The following is a 19,365-nucleotide window of genomic DNA, read 5'->3' on the forward strand; positions in this document are numbered from 1 at the left end:
ACACCTCCCTCCCTGGCTGCCCCATCCGAGTCAATGCCATGCCCTCGGCGGGCCTCAGTTTCCCCAGCTACCTGACCAGGCTCCAGGACGCCCAGGGCCGGGGTCCCAAGGGCGCAGCCCCCCGCGGCTGCGCGCTGGGCCGGGCGGATGACATCACCGGGCCGGGGGCGGGGAGGGAGCGGGAGGGAGAGAGAGGGCCTCCTCCACGCCAAGCTCAGCGCCCGGTCGGGCTCCGTCCGGCGGCCGCGGCCATGACACAGGGTCCGGGCGGGCGCGCGCCCCCCGCGCCTCCTGCACCCCCGGAGCCCGAGGCGCCCACCACCTTCTGCGCGCTACTGCCGCGCATGCCGCAGTGGAAGTTCGCTGCTCCGGCCGGCTTCCTGGGCCGCGGCCCGGCGGCGGCGCGGGCTGCGGGGGGTACGGGGACCACGGGGGGCGCCGATCCCCAGCCGGAGCCGGCTGGCCCGGCCAGCGTCCCTGCACTGGCGGCCGCAGTCCTGGGCGCCTGCGAACCGCGCTGCGCCGCGCCCTGCCCTCTGCCAGCTCTCAGCCGCTGCCGGACTGCCGGGACGCGGGGGTCGCGGGGCGCACGGGGAACTGCAGGGCCCCCAGATGCCGCCACCGACGAGTGGATCCGCAAAGGCAGCTTCATTCACAAGCCGGCGCATGGCTGGCTACACCCAGACGCCAGGGTCTTGGGGCCCGGGGTCTCCTACATCGTTCGGGTGAGTGCGCCGGCCAGGACCACTGGGATGCCATCCTCGGATCCGCCGACCTGGACACTTGGGCTCCCCTCCCCCACTTCTTTCTCTCGGACACCCTGGACCGTTACTGCCAGGTGTCTCTTCTCCATTCTTCCTTCTCTCCCCACCACTCCGGACCCCCATCTCCAACCGGAGCTCCGCTGGGCGCCCCCAGCCTCTAGGCACCAGGGTCAGGGTTCCCTAGGCGTCACGTGGCGAGAGGCGGGGAGAGGGCTGCAGGTGGGTGGGGGACACGCATGCGCAGGTTCAGCATCTACCTCCCCAACCCCAATCCGGTTGAGCTGGAGAGCCTGGACAGCGGGGACCAGGGTGGGGGTACCCTGCTACCCAGATCCCCATTAAAAGCTCACAATATCGGAACCTAATGAGACCTTGGCTTGAGGTGGGGCGCGCGGGGCAGGGGTATTTGCAAAGGGGCGGTAACCAGCCAGACCTAAGGTTTCAATGTGAGACTTGGTGCCCTCGAATGTGGTGTAAAGAAACAGTTCCTTATCCCCGGTTTTTTACTATGAACTTTTCAAATATACGGAAAAAGTGGACGAATGGATCGTCTGTGCACCTGCACCTATAACTGTTAAAATGTTACATTCTCTAGGCGCAATTTATCTATCCTTGCGTGTAGTTTTGGTGTAACCACTAGGAAGTAAGCTGCCAGGGCAAGACACTCTGTTCAATGCTTCCACACAGTCTCCCGAGCTAGCTGTCTTCCTGCACACCCACAGTTTGTCTTTACATGTACGAAAATTATCAGGTATTCCAGAATGTCACTGACCATCCAGCAGAATTCACATCTCTGCTGACTTTTTGCTGTCAGCACTGTGGAAGTTGATATGTTTGCATTTATTCAATAGTTGTGCTTTTGCTGCCTTTACAAAGTTTTTTCCTCCAGTACTGGGTGAAATTGTGTCCTTCTCCCCCCCCCCCCCCCACCAGATTGATGTCCATTGAACCTGGAAATGTGGCCTTATTTGGAAATAAGGTCTTTGTAGATGTAATCAAGTTAAAATGAGGTCAACCTGGAGTGGAATGGCTCTAATGGAATGTCAGGTGTTCTTATAAGAAGAGGGAAATTTGGACAGAGATTGTCTGGTGTCAATGTGAGAAGTGCCAAGGATGCCCCAGCTTTTGAACAGCGCACACCAGTTGTCTTGCAGGCTGTCCTTCAGGTTGTGTCTGACTGGTGCACACTCATGCTTGGGTTCAGATTGTGCATTTGGGGCAGTTAGCACAGAAGCATGCTCTGTTTCCTCTGTGCATTGAATTGGGAGGCTGGGGTGCCAGTGCAGCTCAATACGCATGCCGGAAACTGTCATCACTTGGGGAGAGTGGGATCATCCTATATTAGGGACCCTGAATCTCATAGGACTGGTGTCCTTATAAAAAGAAGGAAATTTGGACACAGACATATGGGGAGAAGGTCATATCAGGACAGAGGCAAACACTGGACTGATGTGCCTGCAAGCCAAGGATTACTGGTCATCACCACTGGAAGCCGGAGGACACAAGGAATAACCCTCCTTAGAGCCTTCAGTTGGAACGCGGGCTAGCCAATACCTTGACTTTGGACTTCTAGCCTCCAGAACTAGAGAAAATGCATCTCTGTTGTTTTAAGCTATCCAGTTTGTGGTCCTTTGTTACAGCAGACCCAGGAAACTAATACATTGGTTAAGGGGACATTTCTCCCTGGTAAAGTTACCATTTGTTTCCTTTATAACTAATAAGTATCTGTAGGATGTACTCTTTTTCTTGATCAGACTTTAAAATTGAGGCACAACATACATATAGTACAGTGTGTAAGAAAGTCTCAGGTGCATGGCACCCACCCTGAGCTGAACAGCTGCCTAGTGCCCACCTGGCTAGCACTGCCCACAGCACTCCACTATTCAAGCTTTCATCACCATAGTTTACCTTAAAAATTGAGGTAAAATTACATCATAAATTTATAAGATTTTATTTATTCATTTTAGAGAGGAGAGAGAGAGAGAGAGAGAGAGAGAGAGAGAAGAGGGGAGGAGCAGGAAGCATCAAGTCCCATATGTGCCTTGACTGGGCAAACCCAGGGTTTTGAACTGGTGACCTCAGCATTCCAGGTCAATGCTTTATCCACTGCACCACCACAGGTCAGGCTCTATCATAAATATAATTAGACATCCTAAAGTGTACAATTCAGTGGCATTTTGTGCATTCACAAGGTTGTGCAATCACCACTACTATCTAGTTCCAGAACATTCCATTACCCCAACAGGAAGCCCTCTCCCCATGAGTAGTTACCCCCATCATTCCCCACCCCAGCCCCTGGCAACTGTGAACCCATTCTCTGTGTCTATGGACTTGCCTGTCCTGGACATTTCGTATAATGGGATCACGTGACAGATGCTGCTACCTGGCTCTCCAATTGTATCAGTTGCTCTCCCAGCAGACTACAATTTGGAAGGATGATTATGGCCATCTTCTGGTCCTTGTTCCCCCACTTTGGCGGCAGTAGAAGCTGCCCAGGAACTCTGTTGACTGTTTCTATCTCCTCTGTCCCTCAATATGGTATCATGGAGATTCTAAATTACCTTTCTGTGGCAATGGTGGTCTAGGCAGATGTCCACTCACTTTTCCTGTAAGGATCATAGATAGTCAGTGCTTTGGGTTTCAAGGGCCGTATGATCTTTATCCTGTCTCTTGCAGGCTCTGTGCTAGACTCTGTAATGCAGAACTGGGTAAATGATCACATCCTGGTTCTCTTGGGCTTGCATTCTAGTGGGACAGAAAGAGAATGAACAGACATTTAGACGAGCCTGAAGGAATAAACCAGCTCTGTGGAACAATTTATATAGAGTCAGGGAAGCCTGCTCTGAGGAGGTGACGCTGAATCTGGAGATGGGGAAGATTCAGCCTGAAAATAGGTGGGGGTAGGAACAGCAGGGAGACAGGAGGTGCAAAGGCCCTGAGGCTACCAGTTCTTGACATTGTCAAGAACAGAGGGAAGGACTCAAACCCAGTAGGTGCAGGATAGGAGGGCGAAGAGCTCCTTTGTCAGTCCCAGCTGGCCTCCTCTGTTGGTTCTGTGGGCCTCATTCACTCACCCCATTCTTTCTTCCCTTAGTACATGGGCTGCATTGAGGTCCTACGCTCCATGCGCTCCCTGGACTTCAACACTCGCACCCAGGTGACCAGGTGAGCCTTTCAGACTGGGCTGTGGAATGGGAGATGGGACCAGGGATCCAGAAAGCTGGTTTCATTCGCTCTGCCTTGAGCAAAGGTTATTTTGTCAATGCCTGTGGCCACATAAAAGTTGGGGTCTAAGTTCAGGGCCTGTGTTGGCCTCACAGAATCTGATACCCACAGAAGGAAACAGGTGGCGGTGGTATCTGCTAGCTGCCTGAGAGTCCCCCCTTCCATGCCCCCATCCCTTCCTCCTCATCCCAGGTACCCCAGCATCCCTCCCCTTTTTGTCTCCTCCTTCCTCTGAGTCTCTTTCCATCTCAGGGTCCACTACACCCCTTTCTCAGCCCATTGCCCTCTGACCCCCACCCTTCTTTGAGCTCCTGCTCCTTCTCAGACCCCTCTCTTCCACGCTCTCTAAGCCCCTTTCCCACCCCCCCACAGGGAGGCCATCAATCGGCTCCATGAGGCTGTGCCTGGAGTCCGAGGCTCCTGGAAGAAGAAGGTTGGTGAGGGGCTTGTGGTCTCTGAGTGGGGCTGGTGGGGACACCATGGCCGCCCTAGGACCCTTCTCAGTTAGAGCCTGGTCCTCTGCAGGACCCACCCAGAGCCTGGGTCCACTGCCCTGAAGCCCTGTGCTGCTCTCTGCTCCCCACCAGGCACCCCCACCCTATGGCCCTCTACCCCCACAGACCCCCACCCTGTGGACTTTGCCCTCCTACCCCAGGCCCCCAACAAGGCATTGGCCTCCATCCTGGGCAAGAGCAACCTGCGCTTTGCCGGCATGAGCATCGCCATCAGCATCTCTACAGATGGCCTCAACCTCTCTGTGCCTGCCACACGCCAGGTAAGGGCCACGTGATAGGTAAGGGCCATGAGCCAAGTGAGGGCCATGTGGCCTGTCCTCAGCCTCCTAACGGCAGGCTCTGTGGACTGACACAAGGTGAAGCCTGGAGGGGTGGTGGGTGCAGGGCTTTGTGTGATGTTTCACCTGGAGACAAGCTGAGGCCCCACTTTGGAGCTGGAGTGGGGAGCAGCTGCTGCCTTCACAGCATCCCACAGTTGTCACCACTGGGGGTGCTCCTGGCATCTACTGTGCGTCTGTGGGTGTCTGTGTCTGTGCATCCCTGCCCTCCCAGTCCCCTCCCTATGGCCTGGTCTAGTGCCCGCCTGAGCCTCAGGTCCCTGACCCCAGGACAGTCTGTGACCACGTGTGTCTCTCTCACAGATCATCGCGAACCACCACATGCAGTCCATCTCCTTTGCATCAGGTGGTGATACGGTAAGGGGCTGGGCAGGCGGACTTTGTCTCCTCTGTCTTCTGCATTGCTGGAGGTGGGCAGCCAGGAATACTGGCCAGTGGGCCTAGACAGATCCAGCTGGCCCCTCCCACCCATCCTTTCTCTCCCCAGGACATGACGGATTATGTGGCCTATGTTGCCAAGGACCCCATCAACCAGAGAGGTGAGGCCCAGTGGGTGGGGTGGGGAGGGCCCTGTGTAGAGCGTGTCAGCTGCCAGGCCACACTGATGCTGTGTCACAAACGACCCCCAGCCTGTCACATCCTGGAGTGCTGCGAGGGCCTCGCCCAGAGCGTCATCAGCACTGTGGGCCAAGCCTTCGAGCTGCGCTTCAAACAGTACCTGCACAGTCCCCCCAAGGTGGTCATCCCCCCTGAAAGGTACTAGTCCCCACCTGTTCCTCCTGGGCTTGGGTCCACTCTGTTCCCCCCAACCCTCCTCCTATGCTCCCTGTGAGCTCATCACAGCTGCCAGGATCCCTATTCTCTTGGCTATAAAACCCGAATAAAAACAACCCTTACTGGGCTGAGGTGAGGATTCAGGAGCCAATCAACGTGCTGTCATTACCATCATTAGGGTAGATAGGGGGTGGTCAACACTTCTGCAAAGGGCCAGACAGTCGATAGTTTCAGCATTGTGGCCAGACCGCCTGTCTTTGTTGTCAACTTCAAGAGCAGCTGCGGAGGGCACTAAAGCAATGGATGGGCTGTGTGCCAGAAAAACTGTATTTATAGACACTGAAATCTGAATTTCATTAACTTTCATGTCGCCAAAATTGTTCTTTGGATGTTTTCTTAACCACTTAAAAGTTTTATGGCTCCTGGGCTGACCCCTGCTCTCAGCTACTTAAGTATCTATTAGTTGTTGGGAATTGAGATAAGCACACCATAAGGAAGATAATTCATAGTGCCGCGTGTAGCCCTTTCCCAAGGTGAGGTGGCCTTCGTTGCCTTTTTTATGGGTTCGCATATCTGTCACACACGCATGGTGGAGTTTCACCTGCCATTGCTGGACACCTGACGCTGCCTCTGCCTCCATGGGCCGCATGGTCCTGCTCTGCTGCCTGAACCAGAATCTGTGGTTTGTCCCTGAGTGAGGGGCAAGCAGTAGCTCCCCATTTTGCTCTTAGGAACCATACTGACCTGAAAAAATACAGTACCTGTGGGGTAAATTTCTACAGATGCAACCACAGGGTCAGATGGGCAAAGGCGTTTTAAATGCTGAGGGTGTTCTACCCTAACGCACAGCAGGTAGCCTGGTCCTGGCTGCAGCGCTGGTGTGTCCTGGCTGCCTGGCCAGGCCAGAAGTGGGTTGAAAGGAGTGGAGACCATGTTTTCTGAGGACCTGCTGTAGCAGTGCTGTGTCCCATCTTACAGATGAGGGAAGGGAAACACAGCACACAGCAAGCACCTCCTGGGTGGAGGCTCAGCTGATAGGAGGTGGGCTCAGAGTACCCTTGGGCCTGGCTTTTTCCACTCACCCTTCAAAGCTCAAGCTCCAAGGCCTGGTGTCCCTTGGTTGTTCCTGTTCTTTCTGTCCTGTGTGCTGGGGCCCCTGCCTGTCCTCCTGCTTGCTATCTGTCTCCAGGCTAACCGGGCTGGAGGAGTCGGCCTGGGGGGACGAGGAGGACATGGAACACAATTACTACAACAGCATCCCAGGGAAGGAGCCACCCCTGGGTGGGCTCGTGGACTCCAGGCTCAACTTGACACAACCCTGTGCCCTTGAGGCCCTAGGAGCCCTCAGCCAGGTCAGACCCTGTGGACTTGTGGGGTAAGGATGGTGGCAGCTGTTCCCAAGTGCTGACTCCTTGGGCCTTGGCCTTAGCTTTTCCTTCTGCTCCAGGTCTCAATCTTAGAGTAGGGTCTCTCGTGGCCCCTACCCTTCTCTGCTTCCCAAAACTGCACAGGTCTGCTCTGCCCTGTTTACTTCAGATATGATTCCCATACTCAGGTGCTGAGTAAATAATTACACCAATGATTTAGTCAGGGCTGTGAATAGGGTTTATAAGTAACATGAATGTACAAAAGGGATACTGACTTGTCTGTGGTCAGGAGGACTTCCCTGAGGAAGCAATGTTTGCACTGGACTCTGATGGGTGAATAGGAGTTGCTCAGGAAAGCCGTGCAGGGAAGGAGGGAAGAACATGTGCTGGGCAGTAGGAGGGTGCAGATCACCTTTCCGAGTGGAGATACCTATGAAACTGTAGCAGAGGTGGGCCGTGGTTGTGAAGCTGGGCCTGGTGGGCACCTGGTAGTTTGAGAACCAGGGCTTGGGGGAAGGGTTTGAGGGTGTGAAGTAAGATTCCTATCTGACTTATGTCTTCAGTGATTTAGGTGGATTGGGTGGGAATACTGGAAAAGGGGCTTGCACATCACAAGAGGAACGTCGCTTTCCATTTCAGGGAGCATCTCCTCCTCGAAGAGACACTCGCAGCCTGCACTGGGAGCCGGGCCCCTCAGGTAGGGTAGGGTACTCTGGGGGCCATGAGGGCACCCCGGCCCCGCCCCACTGGTGCCCGGTCCCCCTTCACAGATTCTCCTCTCTGCGTCATTTCACTTTCACCTGCAAGATTGTATTCACTCCACAAGCTCTTCTGAGATTTGACAGCAACAGTTTCTATTTTTTTTCATTGAGATTTCTGGTTTCTTTTGAAACTGGAAAACTCTAGTCTCCTGGGTCACCTTTCTCCTTAGCAGATGGGGGAAGACCAGGTGGGTGGCTGTCCTCTCCCTGGGTGTGGACCTATGGTGCCTCATCACCCCTGATCGGGCATTTTGGGGTTTTTTATTCTTTTTTTTTCTTTCTTTTTTTTTTTTCAGAGGCAGAGATAGGGACAGACAGACAGGGACAGAGAGAGATGAGAAGCATCAATCATCAGTTTCTTGTTGCGCGTTGCGACTTCTTAGTTCATTGATTGCTTTCTCACATGTGCCTTGACCGCGGGCCTTCAGCAGACTGAGTAACCCTCTGCTGGAGCCAGCGTCCTTGGGTCCAAGCTGGCGAGCTCTTTGCTCAAGCCAGATGAGCCCGCGCTCAAGCTGGCGACCTCGGGGTCTCGAACCTGGGTCCTTCCGCATCCCAGTCCGATGCTCCATCCACTGCGCCACCACCTGGTCAGGCAGGTTTTTTATTCTTGATGGTGCTGCTCAAATGGGCATGACGCTTCCTTCCTGGAGAGATACAGGTGTAGGTTGGGCTCCCAGGTGGGCTCCTGCCCTGTCCCCCTCTGCACCCCAGGCCTCAGTGTTCCCCTGGTTCCCCCAGCTGATCTCATCATCCCTTCTGCCCTCTCCAGCCCTACCGGGGGATGGCTATGTGCAGGCAGATGCCCATGGGCCACGAGATTACGAGGACCACCTGTACGTCAACACACAGGGTCTGGATGCCCTGGAGCCTCTGCAGCCTGAGGACAGCCCCAAGAAGGATCTCTTTGACATGCGTATGTGGGGGCAAGCCAGTCTGAGGGCACTCAGTCTGGTATGATGGGGGTAGCCCAGCCTCCTCACTTAGCGACTTCTCCCCTTGGGACTTTCCAAGTTGATGTGGGTGGGGTGGGGAAGTCTGTTTCCTATGAGACTCAGTCTGATAAGGGAGGCTCAGCATCCCCTTCTGTGGGACTCCCCAGTCTCTTGGGGGTAACCTCACTTTCTTTCTATGGGGGTCCCCATTCTGATGGAAGGAGGTTCATACCTTGAAAGAGTGGCTAGTATGATGGGGAAGACCCAGGACTCTTCTCTGTGGAACTCCTCAATCCGTTGGGGGAGGCCTACCTCCCTACCCTGGGTTTCTCCAGACTGAGGAGAGAATATGAGCTCCATCCTCATGTGACTCCATGGTCTGAGAGAGGAGGCTCCAAATCCTTCTTATGGGAATCCCAGCCTAATGGGAAAGGCACTGTCTACTCCCTGGGGGATCCCTAGTCCGATGAGGGAGTCCTAATCCACATCCTGACTGTAGATCTTGTTTCTTCCTTCCATTTGGGTCTGAGGGAGGGGCTCAGTCTGATGGAGGAGGCTTGTGTCTAAAATGCCCTTATTTCCCACATCAATTTCCTCCTCTTCCACAGCACTGTGGGGGTGTTGGCTCCATGCTGGCCAGGCAGGGTGGCCCCCTTCCCTCAGGACACCTCCCTACTTGGAGGTCCCTGAGAACCTCCCAAGCCAGCTGGACATTTCTTCCTTCACGTTTGAAAAACCTGGTTCCCTGCCATATGACAACTGGATATCTTATCATTGCAATAATGACATACTCTAGAATCTATTGAGCACCTACTGTGCAACAGGCACTTGATTAAGAATATGGCCCCAGTGGCTCCCATTGGAAGGGAGATGCTGGGTGTGAACTCCTTGTGAAGCAGGCTGTCCTCTCTGGTGACCACAGGACCCAGCAACACCTGTGAAGAAAGAGTTGCTTCTAGCCAGGTTCTCATTAACACACATAGTGCACATATAGTGCACACATAGCACATACTCAGCACATACACTGCACACACAACGTACTCAGCACAAGCATAGTATACTCCTACAGCATACAGAAGACACAGCGCACACTGAGTACACAGTACACACATCCAGTGCATGCTTGACCAGCACACAGTGCACAGCCAACGACCCACTGTAGTGGGCTTAGTGGTAGGTCTGATGCACAGTAGGTGCTCAATCAGTGTTACCCAGGTCCTTCCTCTTGTCCAGACCCCTTCCTTTCCAACAGGAGGCAGCTGCCCACCCCCTGCCTCCCGCTCCTCGTTCCCCCCCCCCCGCAGGACCCTTCGAGGATGCCCTGAGGCTGCATGAGTGCTCCGTGGCAGCAGGTGCGGCAGCCCCTGTGCCCTTGGAGGATCAGTGGCCCAGCCCCCCCACCCGTAGGGCCCCAATCGCCCCCACAGAAGAGCAGCTGCGTCTGGAACCTTGGTACCACGGCCAGATGAGCCGTCGGGCGGCGGAAAAATTGCTGCGAGCCGACGGGGACTTCCTCGTGCGCGACAGCGTCACCAACCCCGGGCAGTACGTCCTCACAGGAATGCACGCGGGGCAGCCGAAACACCTGCTACTGGTGGACCCTGAGGGCGTGGTAAGGTGGATGTGGGGCGGGGACAAGGACAGGGCTACGGGTAGGAGGGTCGGGTCGAGGGTCGGCGGGGTCATGTCTGGGGGCGAGTCCTAGAAGGGTGTGGCCGAGCTGGGTTTGGGATCTGTGTTCTGGTTGGTGGGCACCGGACCCGCAGGGTCTGGGAGCCGGGCCAAGGTTGGGGGTGGGGGCGCGGGGTTGGCCGCGGGAGGGGCTGGCGTCTAGCACCGGCGTAGACTAGGCATCTCCGCTGTGCTCAGGGCTTAGGGGACCCATCTTCTTAGTGCCCTCTAAATTTTTTTTTTTTTTTGTATTTTTCTGAAGCTGGAAACTGGGAGAGACAGTCAGACAGACTCCCGCATGCGCCCGACTGGGATCCACCCGGCACGCCCACCAGGGGGCAATGCTCTGCCCACCAGGGGGCGATGCTCTGCCCCTCCGGGGCATCGCTCTGCCACGACCAGACCAGAGCCATTGTAGCGCCTGGGGCAGAGGCCAAGGAGCCATCCCCAGCGCCCGGGCCATCTTTGCTCCAATGGAGCCTTGGCTGCGGGAAGGAAAGAGAGAGACAGAGAGGCAGGGGGGGAGGGATGGAGAAGCAAACGGGCGCTTCTCCTATGTGCCCTGGCCGGGAATCGAACCCGGGTCCCCCTCACGCCAAGCCAACGCTCTACCGCTGAGCCAACCGGCCAGGGCCCTTAGTGCCCTCTAAATTTAATGAAGTATTTTCCGGATTACAAAACCCTTTAAAATGACAGATTCTGTTCAGTTTACCAGGTACGTTAGAATTACAAACTACTTTCCAGGTTAAGAAAAATTTTGGGTTTACAAAGTATCTCCCAGTCTAAAAGGCATTATTGGGGATACATAAACTTTTTCCAATTTCAAGGCCTTTCAGGGTTTAGAAAATATCATATTTCAACAGTTGTAAGATGCACTTTTTTCACATTCTATTATCAGTAATATATATTATAAATAATAATCTCTTTGATAAATGACATTTTCTGTTTCTAATTTATTTTAGAGTTCTCAAAGCAGATTTCAGTTTACAAGGGTCTTAAGGTCTGCAAGTTACTGAAAGCTTCAGCTCTCTGATACACACTTTTCTTAACTCTCATTTTGACATCACTGAGGTCCAGGTTATTTTTTCACCCATCAGTTCATCTTTGAATAGCATCATTCTTTAATTGGGAGTCTCCCCATCCCTCTCCCCCAACCATGGTATTTGAAATGGTGATGCATCTAACAGCTGCTTTGAGTCAATGAGATTTGGTCTTCTGCAGTGCCTAAAGCATTTTAAGCTTTACAAAACATTTTCCAATTTACAAGTAGTTCCAGGGTTTGTAAAATATTTTCCAGCATCCAAGGGCCTTGGGCATTACAGGTTATTTCCCAAGTGAGAAGGTGCTGTGGGTGTTAAAAGCCTTAGAGTTTACCAACTGTTCTTACCCAACCAGCAGAATCCTTGGAAATGCGAATGCTTTGCTCTTTGTATGGAGCATACTCAGGTGGAAGGTGGTTGTATGGCTGTGCCTAGAAATGTACATTGAAGTCTGTTGTCCAGGTGACAGGTACCCCATGAGCCCAGCATCACCCATAAAATGTCTGGCTGGGGTCTCTTGTGTTTTATCCAGATCTAGCACAAAGTGATGCTAAGATTATCTCATTCTAAAGATGCAAATAGATTTTGGATTTGGTGATTCTGCTTTTCAGATCTGTCTCTGAGATTTCAGGAGTGTATTCATTTCTTGGGGATGCCCAGAGGCGGATTAAGATTGGTTGAGGACCTGGGCACAGAAGAAAATATTGGGCCCCTTAAAAAAGAGAGATACAGGCCCTGGCCAGTTGGCTCACCGGTAGAGCGTCGGCCTGGCGTGCAGGAGTCCCGGGTTCGATTCCCGACCAGGGCACACAGGAAAAGCGCCCATCTGCTTCTCCACCCCTCCCCCTCTCCTTCCTCTCTGTCTCTCTCTTCCCCTCCCGCAGCTGAGGCTCCATTGGAGCAAAAGATGGCCCGGGTGCTGGGGATGGCTCCTTGGCCTCTGCCCCAGGCGCTAGAGTGGCTCTGGTCACGACAGAGCGAAGCCCCGGATGGGCAGAGCATCACCCCCTGGTGGGCGTGCCGGGTGGATCCCAGTCGGGCACATGCGGGAGTCTGCCTGACTGCCTCCCCATTTCCAGCTTCGGAAAAATACAAAAAAAAAAAAAAAAGAGAGAGAGATACAGGGAAAGTAAAAATACATGTTAACCATATTTTAAAATAAATAAAAAATATTATGTACTATCAATATTAAAATTGCACATATGAAACCAAACTTGGTGTCATTAAAAAAAGTGTAAAGTTGGGGGTTTGTGGGACCCTTCAGAAGTTGAGGCCCAGGGCACGTGCGTGATGAGCCTGTCGTTAAATCTGCCTCTGGGGATGCCCTACCAAATGACCTCAAAATGGGTGTCTTAAAATATTTATTCTCTCTCAGCTCTGGAGGCCAAAAGTCTGAAATCAAGGTGTAGGCAGGGCTGGTTCCTTCTGAGGCTTTGAGGGACAGTCTGTTCCAGGCCCACTCCCAGCTTCTCATGGTCACCAGTAGGACTTACTGTCCCCTGGCCTGTTGACGCCTCACTCCAATCGCTGGCCCATCTTCTCATGCATTGTCCTTGTGTCTCTGTCCAAGTTCTCTTTTTATAAGGATACACGTCACTGGATTTGGGGATACCTAGGTAATACAGGATGAACTCATCTCAAGACCATTTACTTAATCTGCAAAGATGCTTTTTCCAAATAAATTCCCATTCACAGGTTCCAGGGATTAGAACATGAACATATTTTTGGGGGGGCACTATTGAACCCAATAGGGCATATGCCCCCAGAATCCTGGTGGTCTGGAGCCTGCCTCTATACCTAGTTCTGGAATTCTGAGGCCAAATCTGTAAGTCTTGGATCCAGTGATTCTTATGCTTGAGTGTACATCAATCAGAACCACTGGGAGGCTTGTGAAAATGCAGGTCTCAATTCAAGCTCCACGTCTGGAGCTTGCCCAAGTTTGCTCTCTGACAAACTGCTGGTGGTGCTGATGCCGAGACCTTTGGCCCCACAGGTGCGGACGAAGGATGTGCTGTTTGAGAGCATCAGCCACCTGATCGACTACCACCTGCAGAATGGGCAGCCCATTGTGGCTGCTGAGAGCGAGCTGCACCTGCGTGGTGTGGTCAAGCGGGAGCCCTGAGCCAGGTGTGTAGGGGCCCTGCTGGCTTCCAGCAGTCGCCTATTTTCTATGCTTCTTCTCATTTTATTTATTTATTTGAGAGAGAGAGAGAGAGACATCAGTTTGTTGTTCCACTTGTTTATGCATTCACTGGTTGATTCTTGCATGTGCCCTAACTGGGGATTGAACCCACAATCTTGGTGTCTTGGGACAATGCTCTAAGCAACTAAGTTACCCAGCCAGGGCCTCATACCACACAATTTACCTTAATAATTTTTAGTATATTCACAAAGTTGTGACATTCCCCTAATTCAGAACATTTTGTCACCCCAAGAAGAAGAAGCCTTGTCCCTCTTAACAGTCACTCTCCACTCCTCCTCAGCCCCTGATAACCACTAAAACTCACTTCCTGTCTCTGTGGAGTTACCTGTTCTGGATACTTCACATAAATGGAATCGCACCTACTGTGTTGCCTTTTGTGTCTGGCTTCTCACTGAGCATCATGTTTTCTAGGTTCATCCACATTGTAGAGTGTCAGTGCTTCATTACTTTTCATAGCTGAGTAATATTCCATTGTGTGGATGGGCCATGTTGTTTACCCATTTATCTATTGATGGGCACTTGGGTGTTTCTAGTTTTTAGTCAGTGTGAACATGTGTGTACAGGTTTTTGTGTGGGTTTTTTCATTGCCCTTGGAAATGAAATTTCTATACCTAGTAGTGGAATGGCTGAGTTGTTATGGTGACTCTGTTTAATTGGTGATAAAAATCTCCAGGAAGAGGCAGCATTTGGCTATCTAGGAGGAGGGACCAATGTGGCCTGGGTCCCAGGGGGCTGGTGTGTCAGGTGGGGTGGGTGAGATGAGAAGTTTTACTTTTGGCCTTTCTTTCGATTTTGGTGCTGGGGAGACCCAGGAGGGTTTTGAGTGGGGGAGGGACAGGCAGGTACAGCTGAGAGAGAAAGGCTCTGGAGTGAAGTTGTGGGTGGTCCAGGCAGGAAAGGACATGGCTGAGCTGGGGTACAGAGGACAGAGTGTTATGAGCAGTTTTGTGGAGGAGGGAGAGACAGGATGTGGGGATTCCAGGGTCTGGGAGCTGGGGGCTGGGCTCAGGGAGGGAGGGACAGCAGGGGAAGGGGGCTGTAAAATTTCCTCAAGGGCTGAACAAGAGAAGCTTCTGGGCCAGGTTAGGCTGCTCTCCTGTCTTCATGACAAAGATCTCCTTCCTGCCTCTTCCCCCACTTAGCGCCAACCTCCTCCCTGTCCCAGACAGGCCTGGCTACTGGCAGAGGTGGGGTTTCCAGTCTGGGGAAGGGCTTCAGGGGTTGAGGGTGGTCCAATGGAACACCTGAAGTGTTCTGCAGTGCTCTGGGGCTGTGTGTTTGCACATGCCAGGGTACGACTTGCTTTCCTTCTGTCTTTAAGATTGTTTGTGGCCTGAGAAATAACACTATTAGAAATTTTAGTAGTTGATAATGCAGCCATTGCTGTGTTCAAGGACTTTGCTAACCTCCTTCCCACATCTCCACTGACTCCCACGAGGTTCTGAGATAGGCGCTATTATTGGCGTCCTCATTTTACAGATGAAACAGCACAGAGAAGTTAAGACACCACCCTAGGTCACACAGCAAGAACATGGTGGAGCTGAGACTTGAACCAGGCCCTCTGGGCCTGAGGCTCCTTGCTGGGTCACTTTATTGCAGTGGAGCACCTGACACTTGAACCCAGGTCTCTGGTTGCTGTCTCAGCTGACCTTTTACTTCTCTGCTTTCTTCTCCAGGTGATGGTTCTCCCCCCTGGCTCCTGTCCCTGTTCCCCAGACATTCCTGTTGTGGCCTTACAGCCTCTCTCTGGACCTTGGTCAGGCCGAACCGCCGCTGTCTCTCCTTCCACTGGGCCTTGAATCTCCCTTCTCCAGCCCATTCTTGGCTGGGCCAGGTCAACCATGCCAGGAGATGGGGGCCCAAGATCCCTCTCTCTCTCACGGCGCTCCCTGCCTCCCCTTTGCCTGGAGTGAGAGTGTACATACCAAAGACAGAACCATTTCTCGCCTTTAACAAAAATGTATCAAAAAGAAGCCCTCCCATCCTGATGAAGCCTGAGATAGATCCTGGTGGGGCAGACAGGTACTGACTCTTTTCCTAGCTGGACTTCAGTTCATCTCCCTGAAAGGGAAAAGTTCTCAGGCCCCTGGCATGGAGCTGGAGTCCTGTCCCGGCTAGGCTCAGTGTTTTTACCTGAAAAATTGGTGCACAGTTTTTGAGGGAGAACTGAGGTGTTTTGGGTCCTCAGACCAGGACACATGCTGATGTTGAAGTGGTGAGCAGCCTTGGGACATTGGCCTGGGCTGGACATTTGGAATCTGTTTGTAATTAAACCTGGGAATGACCATGAGGGGTGTGATCCCACCGCACATTAATGGGTCCTCTTGGGTTGGGGGACTGCAGTCAGTTACCCCGTGGAAAGCCAGGTGACACCAGATTTTGCCTCTTGGGGATGGAGAAGGTGGGGGGCCAAGGCCTGGAGATGGATAGAAGGGAGCTGCCTGTGGGTGTGCCCCTTTTGGGGGACCTGTGTCTGGGGGGTGGTCTGCTCTCCCAGAATCCCCTAATATCTCTCAGGCACCTCTATTTTTAGAGATAAAGTGTACCCGAACTCCTCAGTTGAATGTAGCCAACTCCTCTATTAAATACACCCCAATTTCTCTTTGGAAACAGTTTATCTCCTAAATGCTACAAACCTCTGCCTTGACATATCCCATATAGCTGACAAAAGCTCCTTGTTTTTTCATGTTGCCCCTAACTTGCCCCTACACATGGCCTTATCCCTCAGGGGTCTCAACTTCTTTCCTCCCTGTTTTCTTGAGATGCCTCTGTTGCCCTCAAAGCCCCTAGTTCTCCCTGATCCCTGGCTTCTTCCTCTAGCGCCCTTACTTCTATCCTCCAGAACTTCCTGCACATGGATTCTGAGACTCCTTCCCAGGGAGACCTTCACACTCAGGACCTTCCTCTAATTTCTCCCTCTGGGAGGCATCTCTCCCAAAGATGTCCCCAACGCTCCCCAAACCCCATCGAGGCTACATTTCTACCCAGGGTCCAGGTGTGTGGGGAGGGGTTGTGTTTTCCTTGTAGTCGGCAGGCCTGGAGGACCTAGTAAGGGTGTGGGGAGTAAAAGCCACTCTGCTCTGCTCCTAAGTAAGTTTGGTACAATCAAAAGATAGAGTCAGGCCTGACCAGGTGGTGGCGCAGTGGGTAGAGCATCGGACTGGGATGCAGAGGACCCAGGTTCAAAACCCCGAGGATGCCAGCTTGAGCGTGGACTCATCTGGTTTGAGCAAAAGCTCACCAGCTTGGACCCAAGGTCCCTGGCTCGAGCAAGGGGTTACTCGGTCTGCTGAAGGCCCACATATGAGAAAGCAATCAATGAACAACTAAGGTGTCGCAACGAAAAACTGATGATTGATGCTTTTCATCTCTCTTCATTCCTGTCTGTCCTGTCCCTGTCTATCCCTCTCACTGACTCTCTCTCTCTTTCTCTGTAAAAAAAAAAAAAGAAAAGATAGAGTCAGAAGGAGACTCTTACTTTAGAGACATGGAGACCAAGAGCCACCAATTCATCCATTCGTTCTTTTTCCATCCATCCATCCCATCCATCCATCCACACCCTGCATCCTAAGATCCTTTAAAAAAAAGATTTTATTTATTGATTTTAGAAAGAGAGAGAAAAAGGTGGGGTAGGGGGAGAGGAGTGGAAAGCATCAACTCATTGCTTCTTGTATGTGCCTTGACTGGGCGAGCCCTGGGGCCTCGAACTAGCAACTTCAGCATTCCAGGCCGACACCCCATCCAGTGCACCATCACATGTCAGGCCTAAGATCCTTTAATTGCCAGAATTTAACTTCGCTTATTTGCCAGAAGTTAAGAGCGAAGGGTATGCACCAGTGACCAAGACAGACCTGTCTTCATGGAATTAACAAAGGACACTAATCAGCAAATCACCACAGAGTGTCTAATGAAAACTATGAAAAGCAGAGTCTTGGCCTGACCTGTGGTGGCGCAGTGGACAAAGTGCTGACCTGGAATGCTGAGGTCGCCGGGTCAAAACCCCGGGCTTATCTGGTCAAGGCACATATGGTGCCTTGATACTTCCTGCTCTTCCCCCCGCTTCTCTCTCTAAAAAAAAAATATGAGCCTGACCTGTGGTGGCGCAGTGGATAAAGCATCAACCTGGAAATACTGAGGTTGCCGGTTCAAAACCCTGGGCTTGCCTGGTCAAGGCACATATGGGAGTTGATGCTTCCTGTTCCTCCCCCCCCCTTCTCTATAATAAATAAATAAAATCTTAAAAAAAAACAAAAACAAAAAAAATATGAATAAAAATATATATATCAAATAAAAAGCAGAGTCTTGGAGCTCAGAGATCCCAGGAAATCCTGGAGATTTCTCTCTGTGGGAATGATACAGGGCTTTGATCTGGAAGATGAGTAGGACAGAGTCTGGGCAGGGGGAGCATCATGTGCAAGGGACCTGAGATATGTGGGATGCAGCATATTCAGGGGCGGAAGGATGGCCAGTGGCTGAAGGTGAAATCTGGGGGCTGTGGAGTGGACACAACAGAAGTGAAGCTGGGTGCCAGGGAGAGAGCTGCTAGGGACCTTTTAAGCACAGAGGTGATAAGATTCCCAAGTGGGAAATACACTATTGGAGATAGGATAGGAATGGGGGCAGCTGAGAGAATGGACTGGGGGCTGGACCAATGAGTGTCAAGAAGTGTCAGATTCCAGAGATTTCTAGGCCAGAGAAGGGTCTAAATGCACTTTATTCATTCATAGCCCTGGGTTCTCCAAGGCCTGGTACCCAATCCTTCAAAATCTCACCTCTCTAAGCACAAAATAAGAACTGCACAAACTCAGTGTGCTGAAATTCTTTCTGCTTTAAAGATGAGGAAACAGAGGCTCAGAGGGGTGAGATGGCTTCCCAAGGCCACAACACTGAGAGGTGGCAGAGCTGGGGTTTGAATCTCATTACCTTCTCCATCCTGCTCCCAGGCCCAGGAAAGCCAAGTCTAGGGAGCCCCCACGGTGACAGGAGCTGGGAGCCTGGCTCCAGCTGGATTCCCACACTGTCTCCAGCCCATTCTACATGCAGTTATTCAGTCAGCAAATGCTCCCTGCCCTCTGGCGTTGCAGGGAATAGAGATACTGGTACGAATTCTGCAGCCTTGGACCAGTTGTTTCCCTTTCCTGAACTGGGCACTTTGCAGACAGGCATTACCCCATGCTTCAATTTCCTTATCTGGAAAATGAAGATGATGCACCCCCTCCCCATCCTCCTATCCCCATGCACTGTTGGGTCTGGGTCCCTCTTGAGAGCTTGCATACATGCCTTTCCTCCCCTTTCCCAAAGGAAATGACAGTTCAGAGCCCTGAGCTACATGTGCACAAGGTGGCTCCTGAGGCCTGGAGCTGGAATCTTAGGCTCTTTGTCTGTGAGCCACCTCCCTGTGTGTCCTCCAAGCCTGTCTGCTGGATGCCACAGGGGGCAGCTTATGACTCAGGCTTGAATCCTGGGACACACTACATACGCTGCTGTACCTTCTCTGAGACCTGCCACTTTCTCTTTCCTACATAGTGTGTCCCTGGGGGTGGGGAGGAGGGTGAGGACTGAGGCCACCCAGCATGAAGTGGCACGACTTAGGGCGGGTAAGGCTGGTGGAGAATGTCTGGGCGCCCTCCCCAGCTTCGGCCTGAAGCCTCCAGCTTTCTTATCTCTTGATTCCAGGGAGGCTACAGTGCAGGTTTTGATGGAGTCTTGGGGCAGGGCTGCCACACCTGTCAGCCACAGGGCTCTGCAGAGGAAGCAGAAGGTTTTGTTGAC

At 52.5% G+C, this 19,365-nt stretch overlaps 1 protein-coding gene across 1 annotated transcript; it reads left to right on the forward strand.

Moving 5' to 3' along the window:
* The first annotated feature begins 213 nt into the window (after positions 1-213).
* Positions 214-15,552, forward strand: SHC2 (SHC adaptor protein 2). Its single transcript, XM_066278456.1, has 13 exons — positions 214-725; positions 3,859-3,929; positions 4,362-4,422; positions 4,645-4,764; positions 5,146-5,199; positions 5,330-5,381; positions 5,472-5,598; positions 6,806-6,968; positions 7,623-7,680; positions 8,517-8,660; positions 9,984-10,291; positions 13,384-13,517; positions 15,270-15,552. Exons 1-12 carry the CDS (start codon positions 252-254, stop codon positions 13,510-13,512), a joined length of 1,761 nt encoding a protein of 586 aa, XP_066134553.1. The 5' UTR covers positions 214-251; the 3' UTR covers positions 13,513-13,517; positions 15,270-15,552.
* The last annotated feature ends 3,813 nt before the right edge of the window (positions 15,553-19,365 follow it).

The sequence above is a fragment of the Saccopteryx bilineata genome, chromosome 1, assembly GCF_036850765.1.
Source record: "Saccopteryx bilineata isolate mSacBil1 chromosome 1, mSacBil1_pri_phased_curated, whole genome shotgun sequence".
NCBI classification, from domain to species: Eukaryota; Metazoa; Chordata; class Mammalia; order Chiroptera; family Emballonuridae; genus Saccopteryx; species Saccopteryx bilineata.

Coding starts and splice junctions, on each gene's coding strand:
- SHC2 (XM_066278456.1), top strand. CDS start 252: ATGACACAGGGTCCGGGCGGGCGCGCGCCCCCCGCGCCTCCTGCACCC. Junction 5,599..6,805: donor GTGGTCATCCCCCCTGAAAG/GTACTAGTCCCC, acceptor ATCTGTCTCCAG/GCTAACCGGGCTGGAGGAGT. Junction 6,969..7,622: donor CCCTAGGAGCCCTCAGCCAG/GTCAGACCCTGT, acceptor TTTCCATTTCAG/GGAGCATCTCCTCCTCGAAG.